Here is a 14834-nt window from a genome sequence, read left to right as displayed (position 1 = left end):
AGCCGCAGAATATAAATAAATATAGATATGTGCATAATATGACCTCTTTAAGATAAGAAGTTACCACCAACATACTCTTGAGTAAGGCTCTTCTTGCCCGTCTGCACAAGTGTCCAACAGGCAGAGTGATTTTGCTCACCAGCTCTCAGTGAGGAGTGCAAGGTGGCAGAAAAACACACACTTCAATATACTGAATAATGTTTGTGACAGAATATGTTGCACTCAGAGGTCAAGGTAAAATGTAGAGCAAACAGTCTCAGACTTACACTAAATGATTATGTTTAAATACTTTTTATTTCATTTGTGCATTATGGTTGGAATATGTGCGAACAAATAATTACAGAAAAGGCCATTATCAGCCAGTAACATCACAGCACACAGCAACAGGTGATCTCTGTTGTAAGCAGGCTGAAAGTAAAAAAACAAAACAAAAAAAAAAAAACAATAAATATTTCCATGAATATTGATGCTGCAGATTCATATTTAAAAATCACAGTCAATGAGTACAGAGCTCAACCATCAAAGAAACAATAAAAATTGCATGAAGAGCCTCACAGCACACCTGTTCAGAAATATGACATGTATTTTTCTTTTTGGTTTTATTTGAGTTGCTAGAATACATTAATGTTCGTATTCACTGATACATCTAAGGCCAACTTACTGTAAGCTCATGTCTTACAGATGTTTTAACAGTATGGTAGAATCTGAATTAAAGTGACACATGAATATAATGAACAATATGTGGAATAATAGAGAGTAGATATTCTATTCATCTTGAACAACTGTTGGTACTGGATCATATTAAAATCTTTCTGCTTATCATGTCATCTTATGGTGGCACTTTGCACTAACACCCTTCCCAAAGTGAAGGTAAAAGCGTATTTATGTACATTAAATTCAAAAGGCTGTGCCTCATTTTCAGTTTTCAGAGGCAAATAATGGCACCCGTGAACTTTGTGAATATGGGAGGGATCATGACACATCGCGCCTCTGCTGATTGTGTACACTCATTAAAAAAACAAAACAAAACAAAAAAAAAAAACAGTTCACTTCACTTTCATTAACAAACAAACAATTTGGAATGATTCAGCTCACAAACTGTACCATAGCTGCTGTAACAGAGTGAAGGATAATTAAATAAAACAAACTTAGTTGAGGTTCCTGCAGCAATAATAGAGGACTAGATATGGAAAGGGATTCCATTTGAAGGTCAATTTAATGTAGTTTATGATTATATATGTCATATATTGATCATGTATGAAATTTATGACTCGACTTCTGAACACAACAAGCAGAGGACACTGAAAAGTTTCCCTTCCACATCGTACCCTGTTTGGTTCAATTATGCAATAAGAAGTGATAACCACCAGACTGTGGTGCTGTGTCCTAAATCCATCTGACATACTGATACATTATTACACTGCATGTTTTCATGGTTTATAGTTTTCAAGAAATTATTGCACTTTATAATTTTGCACTAACATGTGCACAGCTGGACAAGAGAAAACTAAATGTTTGTCCAAAGATTTAATATTTTTGAGTGTGAAACTTTGTTTTTGGTTTGAAAGCTGGAAGAACACAAGATGAGCATGAAAGCTCTGGAGTAAGCTGTCAAGTGGATCTTGAATTGAAAAAAGATGTTTCTGGAGCTGCTGAACCATCGTGTTCACCAACAACACAAAAAAAAGCAAATACTTGCATCTTTGAGTATAACAAATTTTGTATATTCAGAGATGATAATAATAAAAATAATAAATTTTGAATGTACTTAAATTCAGTATGGAGTATGGACTTGGGACACAGCTTGGGTTTTCCTCACGCATGCAGTGTTTCCTTCATTTTCTGTCAGGACGAGGGTCAGTTACACACGACAGTAAATGTTTAATGTTTAAGTGGCAGAAATTCTACATACGATGCTAGAAAACCATACTGATGAAAAAAAGGGTCTCACATTAGGCTTGGTTATGCAAATATATGACACATTTTGATGCAGAGTTCCAAAACTGTGAAAGACACGCTGGCGCAATGTGTAATTGTGCTACAAACAACAACAACAACAACTGTGTTCTCAGATTTAAATTACAGTCAAAAACCAGTGATTGAATTCTACCATCTGTGTGTTTCCTCATCATTTAAAGAGGACAAAAGCACATCTAACAGGGAACTGAAGAAACTACAAATCACATGTTAAAGAAAAATCGGTGCTCTTTTACTGTTTGCCGTTACATTCTTTTTCCAGCGATGATCACACTGTACACATCGCGTTACTGTAGGCTGCTTTTACTTGGCCTTTGTGGAAGAAACGGCATTTAATTGCACTTGAGTGCTACACATTCCATCAGCTGCACATAAAGACCTTGTCAAAGCATTCGTCGTCACTTAATCCATTACGTTTGCCTCAGTCATGGGATATAATTCACCATTTGGCTCGTCAATGGTCTTTGGTGTTTAGTGCACTGCATTAATGTACTCCCTTTATAGTTTATCAACTGATCTCATTAGGCAATGCAATATAATATCGTTATTTCTGTACAGTTCATGATATAGCTTACTAAAGTAAGGATAAAACAAGTATTTAAAATGGAAAAAAAGTGTTGGTTTATAAGGGGAAGAAGAGTTATGATCTCTGTTACGTTACTAACCGTCCATACTTTCTCTTACTCTCAATGGTTTGTAAGAAAAAACAAAAAGCTAAAGAGTGTGTGTGGAGATCTGCCTGTAATAGTTGATTCAGTAGGCGTTCACCATCAGGCATGTCTGCGCAAATGGAAAGAAAAGCAACTGAGTAGAAACTGGTTTAAATGAAAAGAAAACCTCTGGTTCCTTCCGGTGAAGGTGAATGTTAGTAACATTATCAATCAAGAAAAGACTGTGGTCAATATTTCATTCCAGTCTAACACTGCAGTGCTGCTTTCGGACTCACTGGTACTTGTTGGGCTTGTTGTTCACTAACACAAACACCCCTTTAGACAAAGAGACAAGAGCTTTGAAGCCATTTATTCTCCAACCTCAAGGTTTGGGAATAACTGGGAGACTAATACTCTAGTCCAGGCATTGATAATAGGTACATTTTTGGGGGAAGCCTTGCTATTACAATAACAACCTACGTTTGCTGAGGTAATAAATTATACCACTGGTAAAACAGGCACACACATGGGCAGTTACTCACAGGCAAAAACCTTAACATTCACTAGAGGGCTGTCAACAGTAAAGCACAAGACGGTTGTTTGAGATACCATCCCAGAAACAGAGCACAACTCTGTCAGCGTATTGTAGTCTTAAACTGTGAAGTTATTTATAGTCACTAATCCTTTAATTCGGGACCGTTTACCTCCGTTCATCACATCAGGATGCTCACTGCATTTCTGTTTATTCCCGGAAAAAAGCGTGGGGACGAAGCCGCGGATGGAGACCCACGCTGGGAAGAATTTGCTCTCTGCACTTTTTTGGATGCAGAGATTAATATTCAGTTCAAAGGGTGTGAGCTCTTCATCGTCACGGCGCAAAAGTGCTGTTAAATGAAGAGTTACTCACATGAAGTCTTAAACATCTAGTGATTTTTGTCCATGTACATAAAGTCCTTTGTACAGTGCATATTGACGTACTTGACCCCGAAGCGTTTGATAAGTGTTCAAGGTTCGTGGTCAAACATCACCGTCCATCTTGGGCGGACGTCAGGAGGACGTCAGATGCGTCCCTGAGCCTGCTGCGCTCGTCTCTCCTCCAAACAGCGACAAACCCACATCGACACGACCTCTGCGTTTCCATCATTAAACTGTATGATGAAGGAATGATCCTAAAAATAAGAGAGAAGAAGAAGTTTTAATGAAGAAAACATTTGACAAGTTTGAATTTTTAGGGCTGCAACTAATTGTTTTCATAATCGATTAATCTGCTAATTATTTTCTTGAGTCATCGATGAATTGTTTGGTCTATAAAATGAGAGTAGAGAGAATGGTGAAAAATGTCCGTCACAATTTTCTTACGTCTTCCCATTGAAAGAATTCTCACATTTTAGAAACTTGCATGAATGAATAAATGAAAGCTACGTGTATTTTTTGAGGCATTGATGTCTAATGTATTTACTATTGTGGAGGGTTTTAAGTAAATGTATTATTGGTGTTTTCTAAATGTTATGTTGGGTTCATCTACGAATGTAACCTGCAATATTTGGTAATGCATCTTTTTGAAAATGAAGTTTAGCCTTTGGGGCTTTAAGCATTTATTTTATGGTAATCTACTCATTTAATATAAACATTAGATGCATTATTGGGTACATTTATGGCTGTTACTATATAGAGTGTTTTACATCTCTAGCTCCATGTATGATATTGGAGACTGTCATATAATAAATTGATGTTTGGTATCCATGCTTTCCTATTGCACTTGGAGAATGTAATTGGTTGCAGGTTTACAGTCGCTCCTTATTTAAGACTTCTCATTGTCATAAACTATACGCCTGATGAAGATCTCACACCGAAACGTTGCAAATAAATGTATCAGCACAGATTAGACAGTCTGCAGGAGTTTGGTTGCAACTTTAGAAGCTTGACCTAGGAAATGTTATGTAACTGTGAGTCAATGACATAAACGATTAATAGATTATCGTTGACTAATATCAGCTCCAGTAAGTTTTGGATTTAGATTTTGAAGAAATGGCGCAATAAGTGTCTCCAAAGATTTTAGTTGAATCACAAAATTCTGAATTTGCAACATGAAAAATAAACCTCTAAATAAAAATGGATTGAAAATCTTGAGACTTCTATGCAAAGACCAGGTGTTTTTTTCTTTAACACGGCCCAGCATAGCCTGAAACAATAAAGTTAGACAACAGAATTTGTATTTCCAAAAACAAGTTCAAAATTGTACTTAAATGGCAAATTTTTAAATTTATTTATTCAATCAGATGTTTCTGAGTTAGGCGCTTTAATATCTCTGTTGGCACTAATCTTTTTCCATCCACCTGACTTCAGAATAACTACGACAAACTGGAGCGGCGATAAAAATAGTCAACACAAATAATGAGCTTTCTCATAAAAGTGAGAAATTATATTCTAACAGCTATTAAAAATTGTTTATAACCGTAGTGCAATATTTTTTATTATCAGTTTTATTATTAACAGATTGAAGCTGCAAACATTTCAGCAGCTTTATGTGAAGTGTGTTGTTCAGTTTTACTTGTATAATTATTCTAAATCATTAGTCAAGAAATAATAATAAAATACAAATAAATTAAACAGGAACGTCGTTAAACACTCTTAAATATTAAAGTCAAACAGATTTGGCTTTAAGTGCAAAATGTTTCTGTGATGGCTTGTCAGGCCGTTTTAAAGAAATGTGTTTGGAGTTTATTGATCTACGTGAGTCATAACAGGTTGTAAAATGAGCTTTGTCATAAAATGTATCAGCAAAAACACAACAAAAAACTTCTGGTCAACCACCTAAAAAGATGTAATAACAAATGCTTTTGTATCTGATGTTAATTTGTCTTCTTGAGGTAGATATATCACAATATCTGTTTGATTTTCATCAGTGGTGCCGGTAATCGAGCTCAGACACGATGCTCTCTGCTGATTGGTGGCTCATCACGTTTATTAAATGCTGGTAGAGTTCACTTGTTACTGCTGCAGGACTGAAACAGAGATGTCACATGTGATATCTCAATGACAACAGTCCCAATCACCCGCCTCATCTGGGAGACTTTCCAGACCTGAGCAAGAGGTCACAGAGGTCACAGAAGGGGTCAAAGGCGAGAGGGGACGAGGTTGTAAATGAGACAAGTCAACTGAAGCTGTCCATGAATTTTATTTGTGGCGTCTAGCTGACCAATTAGTTAAACAACATTGTGTCCGGCCAGTTGAAATTAACTTGTCAACACTGATTTTAACAATATCTGCTCTTAACAGCAACCAGAGACCGTCACCGTTGTACATGGCTAATAGGAGGCTGTCTCGAACTAAAGGCCGGAGTACGCTTGAAGCGAACTATATCGTACAATGTGTCGTCAACCTCATCTACAGGTAAAAGCCCTTACAGCTGTTCGAAATGGTTGCAGGGTAAAAAATGTGAGGCGTGAGACATGATAAAATCATTCAAATGGGGATCACAACGCACACCTCATGGTGTTGCACTTGGTTATACATACGGAAACTAACAAAAGTAGCTGTGTGAAAAACGAGAGCATGAAAGTGCAAACTCTGCATACTTTTTCCACCTCTGCACACCTGGCCAGTGTGGGAAAGACTGTTCTATTGTCGGTTTTGGAGAGTTATAGAAACTGACAGTTGAAAGGTGTGAGAGGAAGGCATTTCAGACACGGTTCGACTATCTGACGGGAAATATATGAAGCATACTGACACCTTAAGATGCTGACTCACAAAAGAGGGATTTGAGTTTTACTGAGATGCTGCATGTAAATTCAGAATACAACGATGTCTGAAAAACAAAAGACTTACAGAGGAGATTGAACAAGTGAATTAATAAGAACATTTTGTTTCACATGCTCATAAAACCACAAAAACATTCCCAAACATCTTTTACAATCATTCAAATGAGCTTTTCAGCACTGCAAGTAATGTTGTCAGTATGCAAAGCTTTCAGAATACTATTAACGCCCCTCTGTAACAGTGACATAATGTAAATAGTTTGTCTCAGATGTTTGACGTGTAAAAGTGATTTCAAGGTGAGTATTGTTGTTCTCAGCTGTTTCTTCTGTGGTGGCGCAGTGTTCAACCCCCCCCCCCCCCCCCCCCCCCAGCAACACCCAAACTGGTGCAGACGATGTAAGATTAGAAACAAAGTGGGACAGGCTCCTGCTTGTATCGTCCTCGTCCTTTTGCAGAAACTAAATCACATGACAGGTAAATACAACATAATAAGTTAAAAGGACAACTTTGTAAGTTTGTAGCACCACAGTTGAAATCTACCAAAATCAAATTGACTTACGTGTGACGTCAATTCTTTCTTTGACTACTACAATCACCACGTGTTTAGTCTGGTGTCGTTTTATATTTTCCACACATTCCACTGTGCTCCAATCCTGCACAAACTGTGGAGAGTTGTGAAGGACTGGGGGGAGCCCCATCAATCCTGTTGTCCTTCTAATGGGCAGCTGGGGTTAACACAGTCTGAGGTTAATTACTCTCATATCAGTGTGTGCGAGTGTGTGTGTGTGTGTGTGTGTCAGTATGAGACGGGTGGAGTGGACGCTCCTGGGTGCCCCGATGTGCTGAATACTCATCTCATCAATCATTCTTCCTTGCCTCAGTAGAGAGGGAGTGATACAGAAATAAAGGAGGAAGTCCTGGGTGATGTTTTTAAAATCCAGCGCTCCACCTCTGCTCTAGAAATTAACCCTGACAGGCCGTCGACGTCTGCTGGAATTTGACCTGGATGAAGGTGCGTCGCTTTGGCTTGGCATACCACACTCACACCACACAATCACACATCCCAAGACGCCGTAGAAACAACATTAACTAACACTTTCTATATTTTTCACCTGAAGCTGTCATTCAGATTCAGCTGATCTTTCTTTTCTCTCTCTATTTATCCTTCAACTCAGTAAGTATTTCCACCTGGTTGAAAGTAGTTTTGTGAATAATGTAAAACAATGACTGAGATAAAGAAGGTGAGAAAAGAGAGAAGTACAGAAAGCCTACAGGAGAGATACCAGTTAAACCAGAAAGTGAAACAAGACAAAGTTATAGTAAACTTATCTTTTGATGAGGTTGTTTGTCAACTGCCGTTTCCAAGATGAAGAATGAACTTTCACTCTCAACTTTTAAGCCATGAACAAAAAACAAGCACACACAAAAATGGAAATTTGAACATTTGTAATTCTATGACAAATGGTCAAACTCCGTCTGCCTTCAACTGTGTGATTTGATTGAAAGCTATGGAACAGTTACTAAAAGTACAAACAAATTTTTCCCTTGGTCCCAATTTCATTGTGCTTACATACTGAATTAAAAACAGCCACTCACATTTCACCATACACTACTGACATTTTCCAGAGCTGCACAATCACCAATACATTGCAGATATCAAGCATGTTTGATATAGACGGGACTTGATCCAGCTGCACTTCATGGCTCTGTGACCCTTCTTACTGGTTACTCTTTGTCACAGACTGGATACGTCTATGAGCTGTGAGCAGTGGAAGTTTTGGTCCTGAAGAGGAAAAAACTATTAACTATTTCACAAGAATAAAGTTAAAATTTGGAAGTTTGTATAGCAGAAAAATTTGTTTATCTGCTCGTGACCCCTCTGGGTTATCCTGTGACTCCTGGGGGGCTCCTGACCTTTCGGTTTGATGGACACACAAACACACACAAAGTCGTGTTTCATCTCTTTAGAGGACATTACATTGACTTTTTTCCTGGAGACTAACCCTAAAACTAACCTTAGCCCTAAACCAAGTCTTAACCCTAAAAATTTAATCACTGACATTATGGGGACTTGCTTTTTTGTCCACAAAAGGGAGGCGATCGAGTCCTCGCAGCTTGACTGTGTAAACAGATCTACGTCCCCACAACATGGGTAATTAAAGTGCGCACACACGCATAATCGAATAATTAAATTACCTGCAACTTAAATTAAATATGGAGACTGTAAGGTAAGAGTTATAAATACAAAGTGAATAACTACTCCTTAGTTAGGTCATTGAAGGTGTTCTGACTTCCTGCTGTAGCGGTGTGTGGACAGAGGTGAGATGGGGGAAGGACTCATTTAAAAGTTACATTAATCACCGTCTGGCCACATCAAAATGGGATAATCACCTGCAACTGTGCTGCTGAAACAGAAATGGCTTAAACCCAGGGGAAATTCTACCTAACTCTTTAATTGTTTGAAGCCTTTGAAGGGTCTGTTTAATCTAAGATTAATTTATGCAGTTTTAAATAACTCTATGTATGATTAATACGCTCAGAAGAAATTAAAACGAGTTTGAGGCAATTATAACAAGAGACTGGTCATCACCTCATTAGAATAGTGTTGGAAGAAACATGGTGTGTGTGTGTGTCAGTGTGAGCGTGAGTGTGTAAGAGAGAAGGGTGAGGAGGTAGATAGAATAACTAGGTCTTTACAGATTTACATGCTAATCACTAGCTCCCTCTGGAAACTGCCTGGCACTGGCAGGTGTGTGTATGAATGGTGAAAAGTGTGTGAGCACTTTGGCCAATCTCAGTTCACAGAGAATGCAATGAAACTTCTCTTAGGAGGGTTACAATGCTGTTTCCCCTCTAAACTTAATGATCCAAGCATCTAATGCTACTTTCAAAACTATCTGCTGCTTTCAAAAATGTCTGCATAGTAAGGCAGGGCTTTTTCCAGATATCCACCAATAAATGAGCCAAAACACTAAATGTTAGCCACCGAAATGGAAAAAGGTATAAAAAAGGACGGTAAAATGTGCAAGAGCATCACTGATTTCATGGGCTAGTTTAGTCCCCAACCAAGTATATAAAAGTGAGTGCAACAATGCTCGTCCACCACAACAGCAGCCCCGGTTTACTGTCTAGCTGGAGAGTTTCTGGCTTTGCTGTGCTTGGAGATCATACCATGTTTCTTGTTTCTGAACTAACAAATCCTACTGGCTGGTCACAATCATGGAGAGGTGGACAGTGGGCAGGAGAAGGTAAACATCCACAAGTATTTTGATCTTCTTGAAGCTCACTGACAACAGCTGAAACAAAGTGGTTGGCAATTAACAGAAAGACGTGAGAGTCTACAACCCCCCCCCCCCCCCCCCCCCCCCCCGCCCCCCAAGACCAACAGCAGTTAGCTGTGACCAGGACTTTAGTTTTTCTGTATTTGGTTACTGTATATTTGGAGAAAACAGGGTCAGACTGGGACAAAAAAAACTAAACTTTTTTACACAGACCGGCCCAGGCTAATAATGCAACCTGCCCACCAGAATTTCTCCCGGGGCTCCTGATGGCCAATCCGACCCTGGGAGAAAAAAATGGTAAAAAGTCATATGAAATGAATAAATATGTTAAAGAGCTACTTACTGATATTCTTAGTTCTAAAAATCCATTGGAGAAACCAATACATTCCTGTCTAATCATCAATTCACGGGTAAACTGACCAATTAACCTTCCTAAACAATGGGACTAGCTTGCTTTAGCCACAATATTCATTGCTGTCTATTTTCATGTCATACCTGGAAAAAAAAGGATGATTCACAAAGAAAGAGACTTTCTTTATGCATATGCCAATATGGATTTTTATGTGAAGAAAAAAAAAAAAAGGTACAAGGTCTAAACATCAATTTGATTGTCATTTCAACTTCAGCTATTATTCAAAATGACGTGACAGTTGTGCAGCGGTGCCATACTGTAGTGTACCACTATGTGTGAATGGGGTTTATGTCAATGAAGACCCAAGGGTGAAATGTGAAAACATGTGGAAGCGGAGGTGCTGACAGGAAAGTTTAAGGACATCAGTGATTTTGACAAGAAGAACCCTGAGGAAGTGCGATGATATGTAAGCATGCATGTGAAAATCCTTTTCGCACATATAGCGATGTAAACGTAAAGGCAGCTAATCCTCAGAAATTAAAGCTTACAAAGTTAAGTTTGACATACATAATAACTAAACTTTGTACAAGACATCACACACATGAATCATTACCAAAAACTACCCATACTGTATGGATGATTAAACGTGTAATATAGTCAATATCACTCTCTTATCCCTGACAGTATTGCTGTAAAATACTGCAATAGCAATGAAAATAGAATATCATACATCACCTCTTTTTAAATAGATAAAAACCAAGTCAATAAAGACAAACACAGTATTTGTTCCAGGGTTTAGGAGGGTCATAACCTTGTAAGTAAGCTAAGTAAGTGGCTTGATCAGCTACTTTTATTTATCCAAAATGAATACAATAAATTAGATAATCTGCCTTATCTCATGCATGTGTGTCTCAACATTAGTGAGTCACTAAGTCAGTCAGTCAGTGATATTAAAGGACGGGTTCACAATTATTCAAGTCTGTCTTAAAACAACAGTCAGGAGCCCAAATGAACATTGAAACAGGTTTTTCTTGCTGTAATCATTCCTCCTGTTCATACTGACCAGTAGAAGATCCCTTCATAATGCACTTACAATGTAAGTGATGGGGGCCAAAATACGCAGTCCTCCTTCTGTGCAAAAATGTATTTAAAAGTTAATTTGAAGCTAATATGAAGCTTCAGCCGTCCAAATTAGTCAACTCAAGTAGATATCTTTCAACGTAACGGTGATTTTAGTGCCAAAGTCCCTGTGTTTGTTACTATTAAATCCTTTAAGTCCTTTTTAATTGGCTTATTCAGTAGTTTGTCCCAAAAAAACTGACAAACAAAAAAAAAAAGAGGACCACAGAAAGACAGACAAGCACATAAAAAAAATTTCTGTAGTTTCAAAAAACTGCATTTAAAATCAAATAGTTTACTGGCTCATCAGAGACATTCAGGCTCTTATGGCTGTGGACAAATGCATATCGTCTTATATCATTAAATTGGAATGAATGGAATATTCAATTAAGAAGCAACCCAAGAAACTGTGGGTGGCATTGGATCGAATTACTGCACGTTGACATGTTCTTATGGGGGATGTAGCATGGATAACTAGTAACCAGTCAGAGTTTATTTGCTGGTAATAAGAACCACAGTTTACAACAGTGTTTGATACTATTGTCGTAGTAGTGAAAACTTGATGCTACCAAGCTTCCGCCTGTATTTATGTGTGTGTGTGTGTGTGTGTGTGTGTGTGTGTATCTGTATTTGTGTGTGTGTTAGTCTGTAACTAGATTCGGGGACAGTCAGAGGCAGGAGGGGTTCCTTTGTGAAGAACCGAGGGGCTCATCTGGTGTGTCTGGGGTTGAAAAGGGGCTAGGAAATTTGTCTCAGTGTGTATGTCTGCCTATGAATAGTAAAGCAGAATAGGGGGGCTGCATTGACAAGGGTGCTAAAAGGCTGCGTGAAGGCTGCCGGCTAGGGAATGAGGGACGATGAGGGAGAGAGGGGGGGAGGGAGAAATGAAATGTCCATCAAATCACAATCAAAGAATATAAGGGTGTGGGATGATCAGTCTTGTTTTTCTTCCCCTCATAGACACAAATGAACAAAAGCAAAAATAAGCAAACTGATTCTCAAAATAATGCTGCACCATTTATATTTTGTAATGTTTATATCAAATAATATAAAGCTAAATGTAATGTGCCCTTTTTTGTCCTAAAGCCTAATAAATGAGCCAATAGGTGCAGCACACATACTGGGTGGAGGTGGACTTGTATTGACGGAGCAGGAAGAGGAGAAAGCAGCCTGTTTAGAACCAAAACCAAGAAACATCAGCTGCGGGTATTTAGTGATGACCCGTTTTGTCTAACGTCCTGGGAACGGGCCAATGGAAAGTCTCCTCAACTGACCAACGTCATTAGCTTATGATGACCGGATAGGGTGTCCACAATGAAAAATGCATTAGTAGTATAAGTAGAGAAAAAGACACTCACTTTCCTCTCTGATGGCTCATCATGTGATTCTTTACATAAGAGGGGACTCTTAGTGGCTAACTTAATGACAAATAGATTATGAGTCATGGTGTAAAACATCTGGGCTCAGATAACCTCAACACTTCCATCTCCATCTCCATTTCCAGTGTTGGTTTCATGGTTTCAATGTACAGTACGAGCTACTAATTTACAGTGGAAACAGCTCATTAAATTGACATACTGTATATCACTAACTTCACAGTGGGAACATAGTAATAGGTAATTTCTTAAGCTAAAAACTAAACATCATAAAAACCAGTAACTTGATAGCTCACTTAAATGAGACAGTAATGACTAAATATGTGTCAATCAATCAAATCAATTCAACTATGGGATTTAGTAAACAGGAAAACTACTTTTCATTTGTTGTATTGTCTGTGCAGCTGACTTTGGCGAAAAGGACACGGAGAATTTTTAGTTTGTTTAATTTAATTTTGCCTCAGTTTAACACGTAATGGTACAAAATTGTTTGAAAACCAGTTTGATTCTGGGAGTATTAGAGGAGCAGTGTTTTGTGAGATGTTCAGAGCAACAATGAAGCAATTATTTTAGAATTCATGAATTAACACCTCGCCAAAATTATCAAATTTGAAATGTTTTATCAAGCCCCTAAGAAAGTGATTATTCCTAAGGTCTCTTATGTTAACGTTGGCTTCAATAAACATGTTTAGACCATCATACTGCAACCACCTGACAGGCCACTGGGGCTGTTTTAACATGGTGACATGATAGTGCTATTACACTGACACTGAAAAGCCCCTGCCATAGTGCACCACTGTGAAGCCTTAGTTGGGTAAAATTACAATAAATTCAATTGGATAAAATCTTAATAATACTAATAATAATAATAAACAAAGCATCTAATACAAGTAGTTGTAACGCAATGTGAAAAGCTTCAGGAACAAAGCCCATCAAGAGCAGGCACGCAAACAAACAGCAGCCCTTTAAAGAACGTCTAATAGGATAAAATCCCAGTGACAATAATGACATCAATAAAAGCTATACCAGTGATTAGAGAAGCTACATGCTGAAACCTGATGAGCAAACTAGAGCTGCTAGATGAGATTGTATGGTCATAAAATAACATTATTTGCTCAGCGTCTACACCTATTGTGTGATTTCCCGCATTTACCTTCCAGGAGAAATGAGTTGCAAAGATAAAAACTGAGAGCAAATGGTGGCACTTTCTGTACAGCAGAGAGAGAAAGGGGGAGATGTGGCTGGGTGCATTAACATACAGATAGAATAGGTAAAGAGTTTTAATGTACTCAGGAGGCTGGGGGAATGGAGAAGTAGAGTGAGAGGTGGGGAGGAAAGAGGGAATAAGGAGGAGAGAAAGACAATCAGCAGGCTGGTACCACAAAGGCAGGGATCCATGACCTTATATCTCAGTTCATCATAGGCAGAGGAGAAAATGAAAGGCCTACAGGAGGACTAAAATATAGGTAAAGGAAAGACGAAAGGGATGGAGGGATAGTGGGAGTCAAAAAAAGACAAAGAGAGATGTGTGAAAATGTTAAAGAAGAGCACAGAGAGAGTGACAATGAATATGAAGGAAGTGGGGCAAAGTAGGAATGTGAAAGAGGGAGAGAAAAAAACACTGACAGGAGCAGTGCTGTGAACTACGATGATCCGTAGCATTTAAAAAACCAGAGAAGGAAAAAGCAGAGTATAATTGAAAGGGAAGCAACATATAGTGATGTAGGAATAGTAAAGTCATTGTAACACTGATGCTTGGCAACAAAGAAGGAAATGAAAACACAGCCTGAAACCCAAACAAACTTCTAAAGAGAGGATCTTTTTTTTGTTAAATTAAGCAACAGAAATGCTTTCTTGTTGTTTAAGATGGTTTGTGTGCTTGATGCTGCAACACATGCATCACAGAGCCGTTCATTTCTCCAGCTGTTTCAACCTGTACTGTTAAAGAGTCTAGAAAACAACACTGCTCACATGTTAAGTATTGTTTTTGTACTGAATCTTGGGCCTCTAATTCATTCTTGAGGTTCAAGTCCCAATCAAATCCACCTTCAGCTGGCACAACAAATTGTCATTCTTTCTTTTTTTTTTATTTGTACCATAAAAACACAACAGTCAAGTCCAGTCAAGTCAATTTTATTCATAGCCCAATATCACAAATCACAAATTTGCCTCAAGGAACTTTAAAGAGAAAACAAAATAAGGGCTCTACTCATTACCTTTATATAAAATCCCTTTTAGGGTGCTACTATTCATGAGCAAAGATCCATTGAATACTAATAAATAGAGTAGCAACAGTTTGCTTGCACACACAAACGTTTTG

The 14834-nt window shown here is 38.2% G+C and overlaps 1 protein-coding gene across 2 annotated transcripts in view; it reads right to left on the bottom strand.

Annotated features, from left to right (window-relative positions):
* Nucleotides 1-1634: 1634 nt before the first annotated feature.
* Nucleotides 1635-14834, bottom strand: part of map2k5 (mitogen-activated protein kinase kinase 5) — a 64020-nt gene continuing 50820 nt past the window's right edge. For both annotated transcript variants that reach the window (XM_044354258.1, XM_044354277.1), the window contains one exon: nucleotides 1635-3796. In XM_044354258.1, coding sequence (XP_044210193.1) covers nucleotides 3686-3796 — 111 coding nt within the window. In that variant the 3' untranslated portion in view covers nucleotides 1635-3685. The remainder of the gene's footprint in view (nucleotides 3797-14834) is intronic.

The sequence above is a fragment of the Thunnus albacares genome, chromosome 1 (genome assembly GCF_914725855.1).
Source record: "Thunnus albacares chromosome 1, fThuAlb1.1, whole genome shotgun sequence".
NCBI classification, from domain to species: Eukaryota; Metazoa; Chordata; class Actinopteri; order Scombriformes; family Scombridae; genus Thunnus; species Thunnus albacares.
Note: the sequence above shows the minus strand (reverse complement) of the source record. Positions and strands in the feature narration are given on the sequence as shown.